The sequence below is a fragment of the Mus caroli genome, unplaced genomic scaffold, assembly GCF_978045245.1.
Source record: "Mus caroli unplaced genomic scaffold, Mus_caroli_1 scaffold_9, whole genome shotgun sequence".
Taxonomy (NCBI): domain Eukaryota; kingdom Metazoa; phylum Chordata; class Mammalia; order Rodentia; family Muridae; genus Mus; species Mus caroli.
In genome coordinates, this window is record NW_028227264.1 from 18,258,695 (window position 1) to 18,274,702 (window position 16,008).

Here is a 16,008-nt window from a genome sequence, read left to right on the forward strand (position 1 = left end):
AACTTATACAGACTTTATAGTTAAGAGTGTTGAGTGTATCCGCATAAATTGCCCTTAGAGTCAATAAAAACTAGACAGAGGGATAGCAGCAGATTCCACTGTAGCTCAGTAGATCCACATAAGAATGGTGTTCTATTAGAAGTGTTTGGGTCGGGACCCAAAATCTGTAATTCTTTCGTGGTCCTGGAAGGTTTATTTGGAAGATTATGGTGTCTGTAGGGATATTGTTCCCATGTTTTATGACAGCCTCATTTAAAGCCCATTGATATATATGTACACATTTTAGAAAGTTTCTACACTAATAGACTTGCTTATGGCTTTTAAAAGGCCTTAGCATTTAGTTATCCCTCCCCATATTGCCCCCTCCACCTTACCCTCCCATCCCCCACCTCACCTGACTCCTCTTTTCTGATTTCTCCTTTATCCCTTTTAACACCATATTCTGTCTCCTTAAAAGACCTCCCCAGTCCATTACTATCTACCGAACCTCTGCTGGTATTCTAAATGGAACTCAAATGTAGAGCTGAGTAAAACCTGCTGGACAAACCAAAGTCAGAACCTTCAAATGGATTGGCATTCATGGAGAAGTGGTAATCTCATTTAAAGCAAGAGCACCATTAAATAGATGTTGTGAATTACAAGAGTCGGTGGTTAAAGTGCATACTACACAGTCATGAGGACTTAAGCTCAGTTCTTCAGCACCCACAGGAAAGCTGGCATGGTGGTACATGTCTATAATCCCAGCACTGAGTAAGTAGACACCAGAGAATCCCTAGAGATCGCTGACCACCTGACCTAGCCAATCAGTGAACTCCAGGTTCAGCAAACACCCTGTCTCAAACAATAAGATGGAGAGCCATAAAGGCAGATATCTGCCACCTCTGAACTCCAGATGTTCACACAGGTGTACACATCTGCCTGCAGATGTGCATATGCCATACACACATGCACTCTCACACACACACATATGCACTCACGTATGTATGCACACACTCATGTGCACACATACACACACACATGATTGTGTGCATTAACAAGAAAAGGGCAATGCAGGCAAAGCATATTAGAAACAATAAATTGTTTTGTGAAATAGAATATCGGAATTTTTATTAATGAAATCAAAAAGTAGTCTGAGAATTTTATTTAAAAAGAAAGGTTTCCTGGCCAAGGTAAAAATAAAAAAAATTCACAAACAAATTTTAAAACTCTGCATTGCAGATGGTAATATGGAAAGTTGATACTTAAACTCTCCAATTAATAAGATAAGATGGGGAACTAACTCATCAGCATGCTCAAGAATGCATGTGAAGTAAGAATGCATTGTAAGTAGCTCTAAAGCTTAGGCACAGGCATAGGCACATGGGTTCTAACCTATGCCTGCCTTATGACTCTGGAGTACATTCAAGAAGCCTAAAATTTTCTCATCTCTAAAAATGAGGACTCACTTTACTGAATTTTAAAGATTCAGTGAGATCCTAAATGTAACTTTCTCATAGGGTGTCTGAGATATAAATGGTAGCTATCTGCTGAGAGATATTTCAGCTACCCTCAGCCTTCTCCAGATGAGCCAGGAAAAAGAAGAAATGCTAAGGTGGACAGTGTTGTCTTACCAGGTATTTAAATGTCATAAAGCTGAAATAATATAGATAATGTAATGCAAGTTCATAAAACTAGGTATATCAGAAGAGAAAAATAAGAACTGTAATATTAGGAAACATAAATAGAAATTTGCTGAAAAAGCTATGTGTTAGGTCACACATGCAAGTAGAATCTCACTGACCGAAAGTCAAGTGTGTGGTTAATAACTATGGAAATGGGCATAAAGTTCAAGGAAAGACCACTTGTCTACTGTGCCCACAGTCCAGGGTTCAGTCCATACTACCCCATACACACCCCAAACCTAAAACTATGTGCTGCCAAATATTTCTCTTATATAAGTAGACAAAAGACTTGCTCAAATAAAATTAGTAATTCTTCCCCAAAATATTAAGAAATTTTAAATTTCTGCCTAATAAATAATAAATGTATATATGTGTGTCTATAATAGGACACACACACATATGTAGCAAACTCCAACATGCAAAAACGTCAGCACAAGATGAATTAGAGAAACGGTCTCATTAACTTATGAAAAAGAAAAACAATTAACATTGAAGAAAAATAATAAAACCTCAAAAACCAATGGGTAAAAGAAATGAACTTGTAACTTATGATTTCACTGTTACCACTAAGTGCCAAAGAAGCTAGGTATCAAGTGGCCAATGGTTCTTTTTCCAAAAGAAATTTTCGTATGGGCCAAGAAACTTAACCACTCTTAGAAATATGTGTCTTCTTTACCGGAGCCATTTAGATCGCCTTTGCTGGGGGTTCCTTGAGGGGTGAGTGAGGCTCCACAGCCTTGCTGATAGGCTGCTGCTTTTCCCATGGGCCTGCACTGGGCCTGCCGTGCTCCCTGCTCCTCCCTGACACAAACATTGACTGCCAGGACTGACCCCGCAGCCTTGGCCCTGCATGTGCCTTCCTGCCTTCCTCTCCTGCCTCAGAAGCTGCGCTAGGGTACGAAGCACGCTGCTCACTGGGGTTAGATTTGGTTGCAAAGTAGAGGTTTGTGTATATTACTTTATTTTTTTTAAATGTTACTCAGTTAAAATGAAGACAGTATGACTTTATATTTGTTTCAGTGTTTTAGTTCTTATACATTCTAGTGTTTTTAATATAAGCAAACAGATGTGTTCCACATTTTAAAGGAATTATAATAGATATGTTGATTTTTAAAAAATTAGAGAAAAACCCATTTCCAGTAGAAGATAGAGGACTCCTTGTCCAGTAGACACAAGAACTACTGCGTCCTGGGACTGACCCTGAACGCCACTCACTTCTCAGATGACAGTCAACACCCTAAAACACCAAACTTTTATAGCTTGTCTTTTAATATTACTTTATGTCTTCAGATAAATGAAAATGAAGCAAAATTAAATGTTAAAGAAAAATAATGTCAAAGGTATTTTTAAGAAATTAAATCAACCAGAATACATATGCTTTGGATTGATATAAAAGTTGTCTTTGGAAATAAATCTTTGTCCAGTGTCTGTAGCTTAAAAACAAAGCAAAAACTAAAAACAAAAAACACAACACATTGTGTACTATGCCTGTGTAAAGAGATCCTGCTAAGCTTTTTTCATGTTATGTATGATCCATTTTTCTATCAGTCTAATATAAAGTAAGACAGAAACAAAATATTCTTATCTCACCTTTGGTCACAATGTCTTTTCCCTTGTTTCTTGTAAATATATTTTAGAAACCCATTTTCTTTATGAGCTCCTCTAGTTATAGAAGATAAAGCCTGCTGGGCGGTGGTGGCGCACCCCTTTAATCCCAGCACTTGGGAGGCAGAGGCAGGCAGATTTCTGAGTTCGAGGCCAGCCTGGTCTACAGAGTGAGTTCCAGGACAGCCAGGGCTACACAGAGAAACCTTGTCTCTAAAAGCCAAAAAAAGAAAAGAAAGAAAGAAAGAAAAAAGAAAGGAAAGAAGGAAGGGAGGGAGGAAGGAAGAAAGGAAGAGGATAAAGCACTCAGCATTTTGTTACTCAGCCTTTTGTTACTAAACTAGGAATATTTTCTAATAGAACTCAGGTTTAAGGTATGGTTTGTATATATTTAAATTACATAATAAATCTCATCAGGCACTTCATGGGTATTTATTCATTAGGCAAGGACATAAGCGTAAGTGATAATCTGGTTCTTAGAGCATTGTCATCCAATCTTAATATAAATCATTGTTCCATGGTCTGCAGACCTGACTGCTGCTCCCACAGTAAATCCTATGGGGACACATCTCCTTCTCAGTTTTCACACTGAAAGATTTGCCTTCATGACTGTATTCACAGTGCTTAGATTCTTGGGTACCCGTCAGGAGCAACCAGTCCAACAAGTAGTCGATCTATAAACCCGAATCTATTAGAGAACGTCTTCTGATAACGGGGTCCCTATCGTCAGTGCTGGACCACTCAAGACTGCCCCAGTTTTCACATTAGCCTGTGTCCAGCGTAATCGGCACAGGGTGCTTGCCAGCTAGAACCATAGAAGCAAGAATAGAATGACTCTAAGAATTATTTATGTCCATTTTCAGAAAATGTGAATTTCCATTGCATAGGGAATTCATCTTATAGAGATTAATGATAAGCAGTATGTTTTGTTGTTAGTGATTCTCATTGTAATATATTTCTGGTACTTTTGTACGTGCTTTTCATGCTTTGCTGGTTAGTCCTCCGATAATAGTTTATTGGATAGTAGAGTGTTAGAATCCTTTCAAGAGCAACTTGAAGCCTATAGACTAGAGGTACAATCCAACGGACTGTGAGGGTTGGACCTGAGATTCAGCCCAGCAAGCAGGATTCCCAGGTCTCCTTTTGGAAACTGAATTACCATCTCCATTAAACAGTGTCTGCTTTTACATTTTTACAAGAAAAACCCAGTGTTCTTCTTCTTCTTTTTTCTTTTTTTTTTTTTTTGATGGAAACAACAATTTTTACTAGATATTTTCTTATTTACATTTCCCAGTGTTCTTCTTTTACCCTTGTTTGCTTGTTCATTTTTTTTGTTATAGACTTGAGGTTGGTTGTTGCTTTTAATATACCAGGCTGATGATAAATACTGGCTAATTCTAACTGGAGTTGAATATTTTTGTTGTCTCCATAGGAGCAAATTTTCAACTTGTCCATTATTCATTGATATCTACTACTTTTCTTTTCAAAAGTGATCATTGTGGCCTTATCCTGTGGTTTATAAGCAGTCCATTTCTGCTTTTTAAAATAACTTGTCACATTCTTTATCATCTATGGTATTGATGAGATTTTTATTAGATAAAAATTGCTAATGTGGAAATTATAGGCACTGATGCCAGTCATAGTAATAACTGTCCTTTAGGCAATTGAGAGCTTATCTTTTTAGACCTGTCTCAGTTGTAGGACAGGATTTATGCCAGGCTTATTGAAGACACAAATCTCCCCTGGGAGAACTGGGCCCTCAGAAGTTTGGGCATTGGCAAGTTGGTCTTGCTACTAAACGGAGTTACGTCTCTTGAATTTATCCTATTTGCATCTCAGTGGAAACGATGCAGACTGTCAATTCAGGGTGACAAGGAAACTCTAAAATGCTAGTTTGGATCATTAGAAGATTGACATCTGACTGTTTTAGAATGAGCAATACTTTATTTAAAGAAAAGTATGAATACTTGTTTATTGTACTGTATTTCTTTTAGGAGGTGATACGATCCTGTGCTGCAAAAGTAAGTAGTTATTACCAGGAAGACAACTTTAAAGTTCAGTTGCTATTGTGATGTCCGAGCAGATTGCATTGTGCCATTGCAGAGGTGACAGCTCCTATAAAAGTTGCCTGATGTGTTCTTTTCTTACTGAGCTTCCATTTGACCAGAATTATAACACTCGGCCCCCAGAATTCATCAAGAAGAGTATTTGCCAAGTAGATTCAAAGTTTTGAAGATTTAAAGTCCTAGCAACTGGGATGTAATTTCAGTGCAGGTCCAGCACATTAGGCATCCTCTTTTTAGGCTCCCTATGATAACTACTACATATGATAACTACTTTAAGCAGTTAAGGAGTCAACAATGCAGTCCCTTACATTGTTCCCTCCTCTTCTGACATTTTATCATTTGCCAAATAGAATTATATATTGCATAGTAAAAGATGAGACATCAGAAGAGAAAGAATTAGGGTGGTTGGAAGATGCCTCCATACAGCGCCACTACCGTGGAGTGAGACAGGCATGCCAGGAAGGACCAGACTTACCCCAGCACTGAGCTATTCCGTATCATCAAGACCCATCGCAGTTTACCTAATTATCACAAGTCAACCGGATATTGATTATAGACAAGGGGAAGGAAGATGGGGAGGGGAAAAGAGAACAAGCTGTATTCGGACTTGGCTGCAGATGTTCAGGAAGCTTGTTCCTGATAGCAGTGACTGTTGTAGTGATTATAGCTCCACGATTACGGAAGCCTCCCAAGTGTGTAATCTATATAAAGCTGGTAGCAGTAGCAGCTTTCTGACTAGCTCTGACCTCTCCCTCTCCTTCTCTCTATCCCTAATGTGTGCAGTATTCTCTACTAATGCTATTTGAATGTCAGTTGAGTCAGCTACTCTGTATACATTTAACCAGTCATTAGGGAGAATGCTCTATTAACCTGAAAACTCCCTGAGGGTAGTAGGTAGCATCTTTCATCTTTGCATCCCTAGCACTGAACACATGAAGAATGAACCCTCATCAAAACTATAATTACATATTTGAAAATTAAAATTAGGAAAGATTAACATTATTAATGCCTTTTTACACTACTTTAAATAGGTTTTCATTGAGATATAATTTATGCACCACAATGACCTTTTTAATTTATTCTTCTCTCATCCAATGCATCCCTGTGGCAGTTTCCCCTCCCTCCCTCCTCCCAGCTCCTCACCACGTCAGCCTTCCCTCCCCTCATACTCATCCCACCTCCATTTCCCTTCAGCAAAGCAATAGAGCATAATGAGATATAGTAAGCAAGATAGCTCAGTGAATGAAGCCTAAGTGTGACCCACAGCACACATGTAAAGCACTAACTCTAACAGGCTATCCTCTGGCCTTTACATTCATACAGTGACACATGCATGCCTCCATATATCGTTCACGATAAGACAAAAGTGATGCCTCAAAATAAGTCTCAAAATAAAGTGTATTTAACTGTTTTTAATTATATTCAGCATTATGCAAGTTCCCCACGTAGAAAGTGTCCGTTAACTGCCCTTGCTAATTTATAAACATAACATGTATTCATACAGACTCACAGTAACTGTTCATGTGTTTCCCATAGATTATTTTGCATATGGAATTTTATTAAATAGAGTCAAATATGCTGTCTTTGGGTTTAGGAATCGGGGTTTTCATTTTATTTTTATAAAATGTTCCCTGAGTAGCCTAGGTTGGCCTCAAACTCACTGTGATCCTCGTATCCCAGTCCCCCATGTGCTTGGATCACAGGCATGAAACAGCACACCTAGCTTCAGTATGTAGCCTGTCATGACTGGCATCTCTCCTTTCGAGTCTCACCATTCCCTATGGATACTGTGCATCTCCAGGACTCCGTGGTCTGATGTGCCTAGCTTGCAGTTTCCCACCTGCCCTTCAGCTTACCAGCGTTAGAGTTGTTCCTACCTCTTAGCGTCAAGACTAACGTGTTATGACCATGTGTTGGTATGAACAGGATTGGTGTCACCAGTGTTTTCATTTCTCTGGGATTTGTGTGGGAGTGAGAAATATTTTTGGATCACATGATAATTATTTTTAACATTTTGAGGAATTCTCAAACTCATTTCCAAAATGGACAAAGTATTTTTGAACCCTCCGAGAAAGATGTGAGGGAGGGTTCTGGCCTCTCCTTGTCCTCACCAAGACTTGAATTCTTGGCATGTTTTAACATTTCCCTCCCCGGCTTACGAAGCATGGTACTGTTTCTTTTGACTTGCCGTTTCTTGGTGGCTAGCGATGGTGAGCATTTTCAGCACCCACATGGGGCAGAAGCAGTGGTGCCAGGACCACTGGGCATCCGGATGTGACTGATTGTCTACCTACTCTGAGGAAATGTTTGCCCATTAGATTTTCATCTCTTTATTATTATTTTTAGTAATTCTTTGTACACATGGATATATACATGTGTGCACATACATTCATGTGTGCAGCTGTCTTTTAGATGCATTCTCTAGAAAGGTTTTATACCTCTTGTATGCTCTTTCCACTCCCTAGATGTTGCCTTTAGAAAAGAAAAAAAAAGTTGTAATTTTTTGTGGTTTTTATCTTTTTTCTTTTGTCCATCTTTTTTGTATCATATACAAAGTCACATTGCCTAGCCCTAAGTCTTATATATTTACTATTTTGTTTTCTTCTTTGTTTTTTTTTTTTATAGCTTTGGTGGTTTTCGCTATGTGGGGTTTTTTTAGTTAATTTTTAAAAATATAACATGGTCTGAGAGCTCAGTCACATCCGGATGCCCAGTGGTCCTGGCACCACTGCTTCTGCCCCATATCTGGTCTCTTATTCACCTTGTCACTAGTCATTGTCTCGTTAGCAGAGTACACTTGTGCAGCCTCTCACACACTGCGTCCTGTATAATAAGTTTTTGACAAGTGCTTGACAAAAGTAAGGGTCTAGGTTGAGACCTAATGATTATAGTTTTGAAGGCAAAGATTGTTTTCTGAGATCTTTATACAAATAGTTTAGAGGCTACCAATATTTTTCAAAATGCTTCGGATAGAACATTCACATAGGCATGTTATTATATGGGAAGATACACTGGATGAAGGAATTTCAGATAATAGCTGATAGAGATAAAATGAGATTTTAGGGTGGCGAGTAAGTAGAGCAGGAGAGGCTGTTAGGTCATGGAGGATCATGGAAGATTTCCCAGAGGGTAGCGTTTCATAAAGACCCACAGCACTAAACTAAGAGTAAGGCTATTCAGGGATCAACTGGGTGGTGGGATCAACTGGGATCAACTGGCTTAACTGGGTGGTGATGGCCAAAGGCAAGTGAGGTTTTAGGACAGGACTAGAAAGGTGGCAAAGAGTAGGTTGTGCATGCTTTTTAAAGAATTTTTGTCAGCACAACAGGAAGTTAGTCTGTTATCCAGGTTGAACAGGAGACTTGACTTGGCAGAGTGTGGTCTTACAAGCACAGTGATCAGCAAACAGGTCCACTGGTCCTAGAAGAAATGCTAGGTAGACTCATCCAGACAGCGCTGAGCTGTGAAGGTAAATGGATTGAAGACACTGTTTAGTTTGTTGATTTTGCATATATTTTGGAAATAGACCTTTGGACCTATCCAGTGCTGTTAATAAAGAAATGAGCTCTTCTGGGTTTGGGTTTTGGCAGCTGTGCAGCTGCTGCTTTCTCATGGATGAAGGATGCTGGGATGGAGGGAGCAGGTGTGGGAAGTAGATTTGGGGGCACGAGGAAACTGAAGTAGACAGTAACGTGTGTTCAGGGCCAAAGCACTGTTTAAAGAGCTATAGAACTGGATAAGGGCTCCCACAGAGACAGTGTAGCTGAGGTGGTACCTGTGAGGGCAAGGCAAGGGGAGTTTACAGAAGAGCATTTCAAAAAGAGTATTTTACTGGCACATGCTGTAGAGAGAATTGGTAAAGAGAGAACGGAGTTGAACCTTGTGTTTGACAAGATAATGGCCTTGTGATACTCTCCCTTAAATAGGCACAAAACTCATTAAGAGTAAAGTGAGAATGGAAGAGAAAACGGCAGTCTTTACAGTGTGTGTCGCGCTGCGGACTAGCTTGATGGGAGCATTTGACAGACATTAGAGTGTCTAGATTTGCTATTCTGAATTATCCCGTGGTTACGTAGCCATTGGTAATGTAGCATGGAAGTGGTAGTTACTGGAATGAAATTCATATAGAGAGGGAAGAGATGTAAGAGAAGTTCTCCCAGAAGAAGAGGCCCTAAGAGAAGGGAGCTGCACCCTTCCTGAAAGCAGCTAAACCCTGCACAGATTCACAGCTAATGCTGGAGACGAAAGGGCTCCCAGCTGATTGCTTTCCGGGTGCTAGAGTGGTTTAGGTTCTCATGAATTAGGATAGTATGAGAATTTCTTCATACGAGTTTGTAATTTACAGATTGCCTTGTGCTTTCCTTTGCTTAGGGTTGAAGTATATCAGAAGTGGTTTTGCCTAGATACGTTTCCGTTCAGTGTTTTCTGATTCTCATAAAAGAGGCTGACTGCCCGTGTTGTCAGACATACTCGGGGCTGGCATATCCTGTCTTCACGAGCCATTAATCCTGGCAGGCTGTCTCTAGTGTTAGATCATCAGTTACTTCAAAAGAATCTTCTCTCCTCTCTCCTCTCTCATCTCTCCTCTCTCCTCTCTCCTCTCTCCTCTCTCCTCTCTCCTCTCTCCTCTCTCCTCTCTCCTCTCTCCTCTCTCCTCTCTCCTCTCTCCTCTCTCCTCTCTCCTCTCTCCTCTCCTTTTACTGACTATAAATGACAGCAACATAAGTGCTGAGTTCTTTATAATATTGTTTTCACTTCGAGGTCTGGCATATCTTGCTCTTCACATTCCTGTATAAGCTTCTTGAAGCTGGGGAACCTCATATTTTCAAAAATAGTATCAGCTCTTAGTTCATATTAATAAAAATACAGTTGAGTTTGATTTAGTTATTCTGTTTAATATATGCTGAGGTTGGGCATGTTATGGGTGCTGTGGCCATAGATTGTGGCTAACACAACAATATGGAAAACAACTGGAGAGGAGACTCAGTCAGCAAAATGCCTGCCACAAAAGGCTGATGGCCTGAGTTACGATGCACAGCACTGATAAAAGGCTAGGCAAGCGCAAGGCAGAGGCAGGCAGGGAAGCTGGAGCTCACTGCTTCAGGAGGAGTCCCGTCTCCAAAACTACTGTGGAGATCAACTGAGGTAGATGCCTGACATCTACTTTGGGTCTCCATCATACGCATAAACTGTTGCATATGCATGCATACTTGCCCACGTGAATGTGTACATACAGTCACACACACACGCACACACAGAGAATGCTATAAAGTTGTGATGTATATTTTAGTCAGAATTAATGTGAAATGTACTATTTACCAAAAACATCTTTTAAAAATATTTAAGTAATAGAATATTTAGTGAATATAACCTTTTAAAATATCATTATATATGCATATGTGTGTATAATGTACCCATATATATTTACATATATATGCTGAACTTGATAATACATACAAGATCTAGAGGCAATAAGGATCAGGAGTTTAAAGCCAGCTTCACTTGCATGACAATTTCAAGGCCTCGACTCTATCAGAACCTGTCTAAAAACATTTAAAAGTTGTGTGTGTGTGTGTGTGTGTGTGTGTGTGTGTGTGTGTACATTCATCAGTAAGAAGACAAGATTAATTGGAGCAGAATAGGAATGGCAGGGGACTGGTGTGTAGCAGCAGGGGCCGCAGCAGTGCACTGGACTCAGCTGTTCATTCTAGCGTCATGTGGAGGGAGACAAGCTCAGGTGAAAGGAGCTGAGGCGCTGCAGTCTGTGTTGTCAGAGACGCTTCGGAGAGTTCCTCAGGTGGAGGGAGAGCTATTTTTGATTTACGGATATTTCTTACTAAGTCTGTGTAGAGTTTCCACATAGAGTTTGGAAGAGTCTTCGTGACTCCTGTGAGAACCTGAAGTGTTCACTTGAGCAGAACCACCTCTTGTGGCACTCAAAGAAAGGCAGGTAGAGAAGGTTCAGAGGATTAGAGGTAAGGGATTTGGGCTGAGATAAAGGACAGACTGCCAAGACAGACAGGAGATGAAGGCTTGGAGAAGATCAGGGGCCTGGAGGTATGTTGCCTTACCTGGGGACAGATTGCTATAGTGTTGCTTGGAGCCAAACTAATTTTAATTTTGAACTTCATGTAGGAGAATCACATCAGAGATCTATGAACCACAAATCCTTGGTACCTGTTACAGGCTTAAACAGTCCTGATTAAATACTATGTTTTTATTAAAAAAAAAAAAAAAAAAAGCTTCTCCCTGACAGCATTGCATTTGGATTCTTGATTTAACATTGTAGCCAGTGGGTTGATTTAACATTGTAGCCAGTGGGTTGATTTAACATTGTAGCCAGTGGATTGAGAGGTTCCACAGGAGGATCCCTGATGCTTTGCTGCTGTAAAACCTTTCACTAAGTTCATACTGCTGTTCCTTGCCTTTCTGTCCTGGCCTATAAAGAAAGCCAAAGCATCCTTAGATCAAGTACTGTAAACTTCTCATGTTACACTTCTCATTCTCCTGCAAACCAGAGCAGCATGGATAGTCTCCACTGGATGACCTGATGTAGGAAAATGTCTGGGAAAGTCAGGAGTGTGAACTTTTAAGGGAATCACCCAAAGTTGAGAAGCCATAAACTGGTAGTTGGGTTGGGAGTGCCACCTTATCTACAGTTGGCTGCCAGGATTAGAGTGTGCATATGAATGAGAGTGGGCGTGATCTTGCCCCCAGAGGTTTCTCATTTTAATTACTAAAAGAGAAATTAATTATTAGCTTGTTTAATCTTTCACATTCAGTTTTATGTTCGGGGCAGTAAGAGTTTTAACAAGAAAATTAGCCCAGTCCTGGGAGATGAGTGTTTGCATTTCTGCATGATACTGCTTATAGCCAGATAGAACAGGAAAAAGTTTTGTAACTAACTTGGCAGAAGTTCTTGGTAATTTTTTTCTTTTTCCTTATTATATATAAGGAATATATAATATAAATATATATTATTGAATTTCATTCAAATTTCTGTGCTCTTAGATTTCTCCAGTATGGAAGTATTAAACTGACCTTAGCGAACTGTGGTTTTTTTGCATGAAGCAAGCAGAAAAATGTGTTGTGAAAAGAGGGTAGATTGGTATGGGGCAGACTGTCTTAGCCAACCGTTCTGTTGTTGTAAAGTTATTAAGCAATCCTTTTCCACAGCATATATTTCAAAAACACACATTGCTCCACTCTATTTAATGGTCATTATTATTTGTCTTCCTCTGAATGAAATTCTAAATATATGTCCAATAATTTTGAAAATCTTTTGACTTCTATTTTCCAATCCCCACTAATAATAAGGGATAGTTATGTTAAATCGTAGGTTTGTTACCGACTCTGTACCATTGCTACTCCTGACTTCATTGACATTTGCATAGTATCCCAAAAAGATGTCAGGAAAGATCAGAGTCATAACAGTGCTTAGGGAAAACATGGAATTATTGTTCTCCTCCCTACACACAGCATTATCTTATTTTAAGAAGAGTGTTGAGTCTTACGGCCAAGCAGAGACAACTAAGCCCTGATGTAACTGTCTGCTATTTGGCTTTGTTTTAGCATAGATAAAGCTTTAAAGAGGAAGATATGAGAGATGGGTATATCCATAACCATGGCATAGATAAAGGTGTAGAATCCTGTAATTATATCCTAGTATACACCTGTTCACTTACACCATACTTTAAATACATTATTTAACATGTTTGAAAATAATTTTCAAGAATACAAAAGCAAAATTGACAAAGGCTCTAACAAGAGGGTAATTAAATAGCCAAGTGATAAATGTGTCTTTTGTATTACAATTTCTGCTAAAAGCAGAGAACTACTTACTGCATCATCTACATTAGGTTTGCCTGATTTTCCGATAGATAACACTAATACCTAATACTACATTGGTATCACTCTTTATAGTTTATTTTTGCAAACAGAAATATTTGGGTTATTTTATAGTACAGACAAAAGCCCTATCATTGAACAATACCAGCACTATTTAATATCTTTACTACATTGTCCAGTACTTGATAGCTAACATGTAAATAGAGTATTAAAACTTCGATCATCTTTCTTGGCACATTGTTGATAAAGCACAGTCAGAACCTTTATTGAGACCCCCATTTATAGGTGAATAATGAAGCCCAACGGTTTTCTTTGTTATTTTAGTAACATATAGTTATAGCATATTAATTTTGGCCAGAGCTTAATAATGGATCCTGAGAATTTTTCAGGTTTGGTAATAAGTTAACCCTGATGTGGTTTGAGCTCCTTCTAATTATTTTGAAGAATTTTTTGGCTGGGAACATGGCTGTGGGGTAGGTACTTGCCTAGCATGTGTAAAGTCCAGATTTGATTCCCATAATTATACCCACCAAAGGTATGGTTTTTTAAGTTTTATGAGATAGCGTAATCATTGGTATTCCAGAACTGTCTTACTGTATGCTCTTAATTACCTTTTCTCCAAATCCACTAAAGCTCCGTGGTCCAAGAAAAGAAGTGACTCTAAGATACACAATCATCACTTAAAAAATAGAAGCATTTGTAAATATGTAAGTAGTGAGACAGATAAAGAATATATATAACTACAGCACAACAGTATTCTTTACCGAGCCAGTAAGCTTTAAGTTTAGTGTAGTGGGCTCCTGGTGAAGCTCTTTGTGGTGTTGATGATTTAAAGCAAAGTGAATGAAAGAACGAAAGGAAATAAAAAGAATGACATTTTCATATACTAATATTTATAATATGTTACCTTTAATTGAATGACTATTTGCAGTGAATTAGACTGTCTCAATTTGTAAGAATGAAAAAGATGATATTTTATGATTCCTAAAAGAAGGAAAAGATTGAATGAATTATTCATAATGAACAAGACTAAATTTTTCTTGAAATTAATTCTAATTTCTAAGATAAATTTACTAATAAACTTTTTAACTGTTTTAGTGAACTATTTTTTGTGAAAATGCACCTATTATACATTTCACGTCTTGGGACTATTATGCTCAGGTCACTCATGGTATGTTTTACATGTTACGGAATATTATGTTTACTTATAGAAAATTTGCTTATGTTTATCATTTTTAAATAGTCATTCTGTGTTTAGTCTTTAAGGAAAAGCTTTTTATGCCATGGAACTTTCTTCATGGAAGTGAGATTGTCCTGTGTTAAATTTGTCACCATGATACACAAGCGCATGAGTAGTACGGCGTTTTCATCTCTAAATTGACTTTGCTGCTATCCTACTAAGATACAAGGAAGTGTGGGGAGGAGACATTTGACTTTCTTTATTGAAAGCAATCAAGGAGTCACTTATACATTTACATTTCTTTGAATCTTAAGACCTCTGTTTTTAAAATCATTACATAGTAATAATTCCAAAAATTTACCTTTTTAAATGGCTTTGATCGCCATTGTATCTTTAATAAAAAGCTTGTCCTGTCTTCCAACCATAAAAACTAACCACCTGAATTGCTACCAGTCCCCTTGATGTGTCACATGTCCTGGTGTGGATAGTCAGCAAATAGTTCTCATCCACTTCTGGTGTCTGTGACTCGGGAAGTTTGAGGTCCTTTCTGATTTGCCTTTTTTATTGCAGGTCAACAAAAATCTCTCAATGACTTCACCACCACCAGGCCCTGCAAAGAAGCCCCGGGTAAAGCAGTCGTTCGTGCTGACCACTGATGAGATCATACATCAGTTTGGACTCCCTCAGACTGGTGAGCAGCTTGCTGGTGCTGAACATTCTTTTAAGCATTCAATGCTAATTTTATGAATGTCCTTATTTTTCTTCAGAAATAACACGGTGCTGATCTAATGCTAGGTCTTTACTTCTGACCAAGTCTATCCCAGCGTCTCTTTTCTTAAGTCATAGAAACGAGGGGGAAGTTCAGATTTGGTAACTTTAACACTAACTACCTTGAACTTGTATCCTGTTAAAGAGATCCTTGAAAACTTCAAAACCAGGAGACCTAAACATGAAATATGAGTTTTTCAAATGAATAAAGGAACAATGGCTTATGGGTAATTTTATTTTTAACTGTTTTTAAATTCTATCTAAAACCAAAACAGTTTGGCTTTTGGTGGATAAAAAAGGCTACATAGCTGAAGTGATATCCCAGCCCTTCAAGTTAGCAAGTTAAGAGAAAATACAAAAAGTTTACTTTAAAAATCTACATTAATCACTGAATTGAAATAAGTTGTACAGTTGCAAATTTTAGACTAATATTTTAAATATACTTGAACAAGGTTTTCTTTTTTTTTTTTCTTTTTTTTTTTTTTTAAGATTTATTTATTATATGTAAGTACACTGTAGCTGTCTTCAGACACTCCAGAAGAGGGCGCCAGATCTTGTTACGGATGGTTGTGAGCCACCATGTGGTTGCTGGGATTTGAACTCTGGACCTTCGGAAGAGCAGTCGGGTGCTCTTACCCACTGAGCCATCTCACCAGCCCTGAACAAGGTTTTCAAAGGATATTAAAGTATCTATGAGAAATAATAATCTTTATTTTGAATGACCATGGACAAAGTTCACCTATATATTATACATGTGTGTGTGTTAGAAAATAAAAATGTGATTAGTTGTAAACTGACCACTAATTATTTTTCATTAAAATGTTAGTGTCTGAGGAAGAAGTCCTCACTTGCAGCCAGGTGAGTGGCTGCTCAAGTTCCC

General features: G+C 38.5%; 1 protein-coding gene across 4 annotated transcripts in view; it reads left to right on the plus strand.

The window, feature by feature from the left end:
* Ahi1 (Abelson helper integration site 1) overlaps positions 1 to 16,008 on the plus strand; it is a 132,887-nt gene that overhangs the window by 50,047 nt on the left and 66,832 nt on the right. For 3 of the 4 annotated variants that reach the window (XR_003837779.2, XM_021174724.3, XM_021174723.3), the window contains exons 17-18: positions 5,261 to 5,287; positions 14,931 to 15,051. Coding sequence is in view for 3 of the 4 variants with exons in the window: in XM_021174724.3 (XP_021030383.1) it covers positions 5,261 to 5,287; positions 14,931 to 15,051 (148 nt within the window). In the remaining variant the exon portion in view is untranslated. The remainder of the gene's footprint in view (positions 1 to 5,260; positions 5,288 to 14,930; positions 15,052 to 16,008) is intronic. The other variant, XM_029482514.2, reaches the window with a different exon arrangement.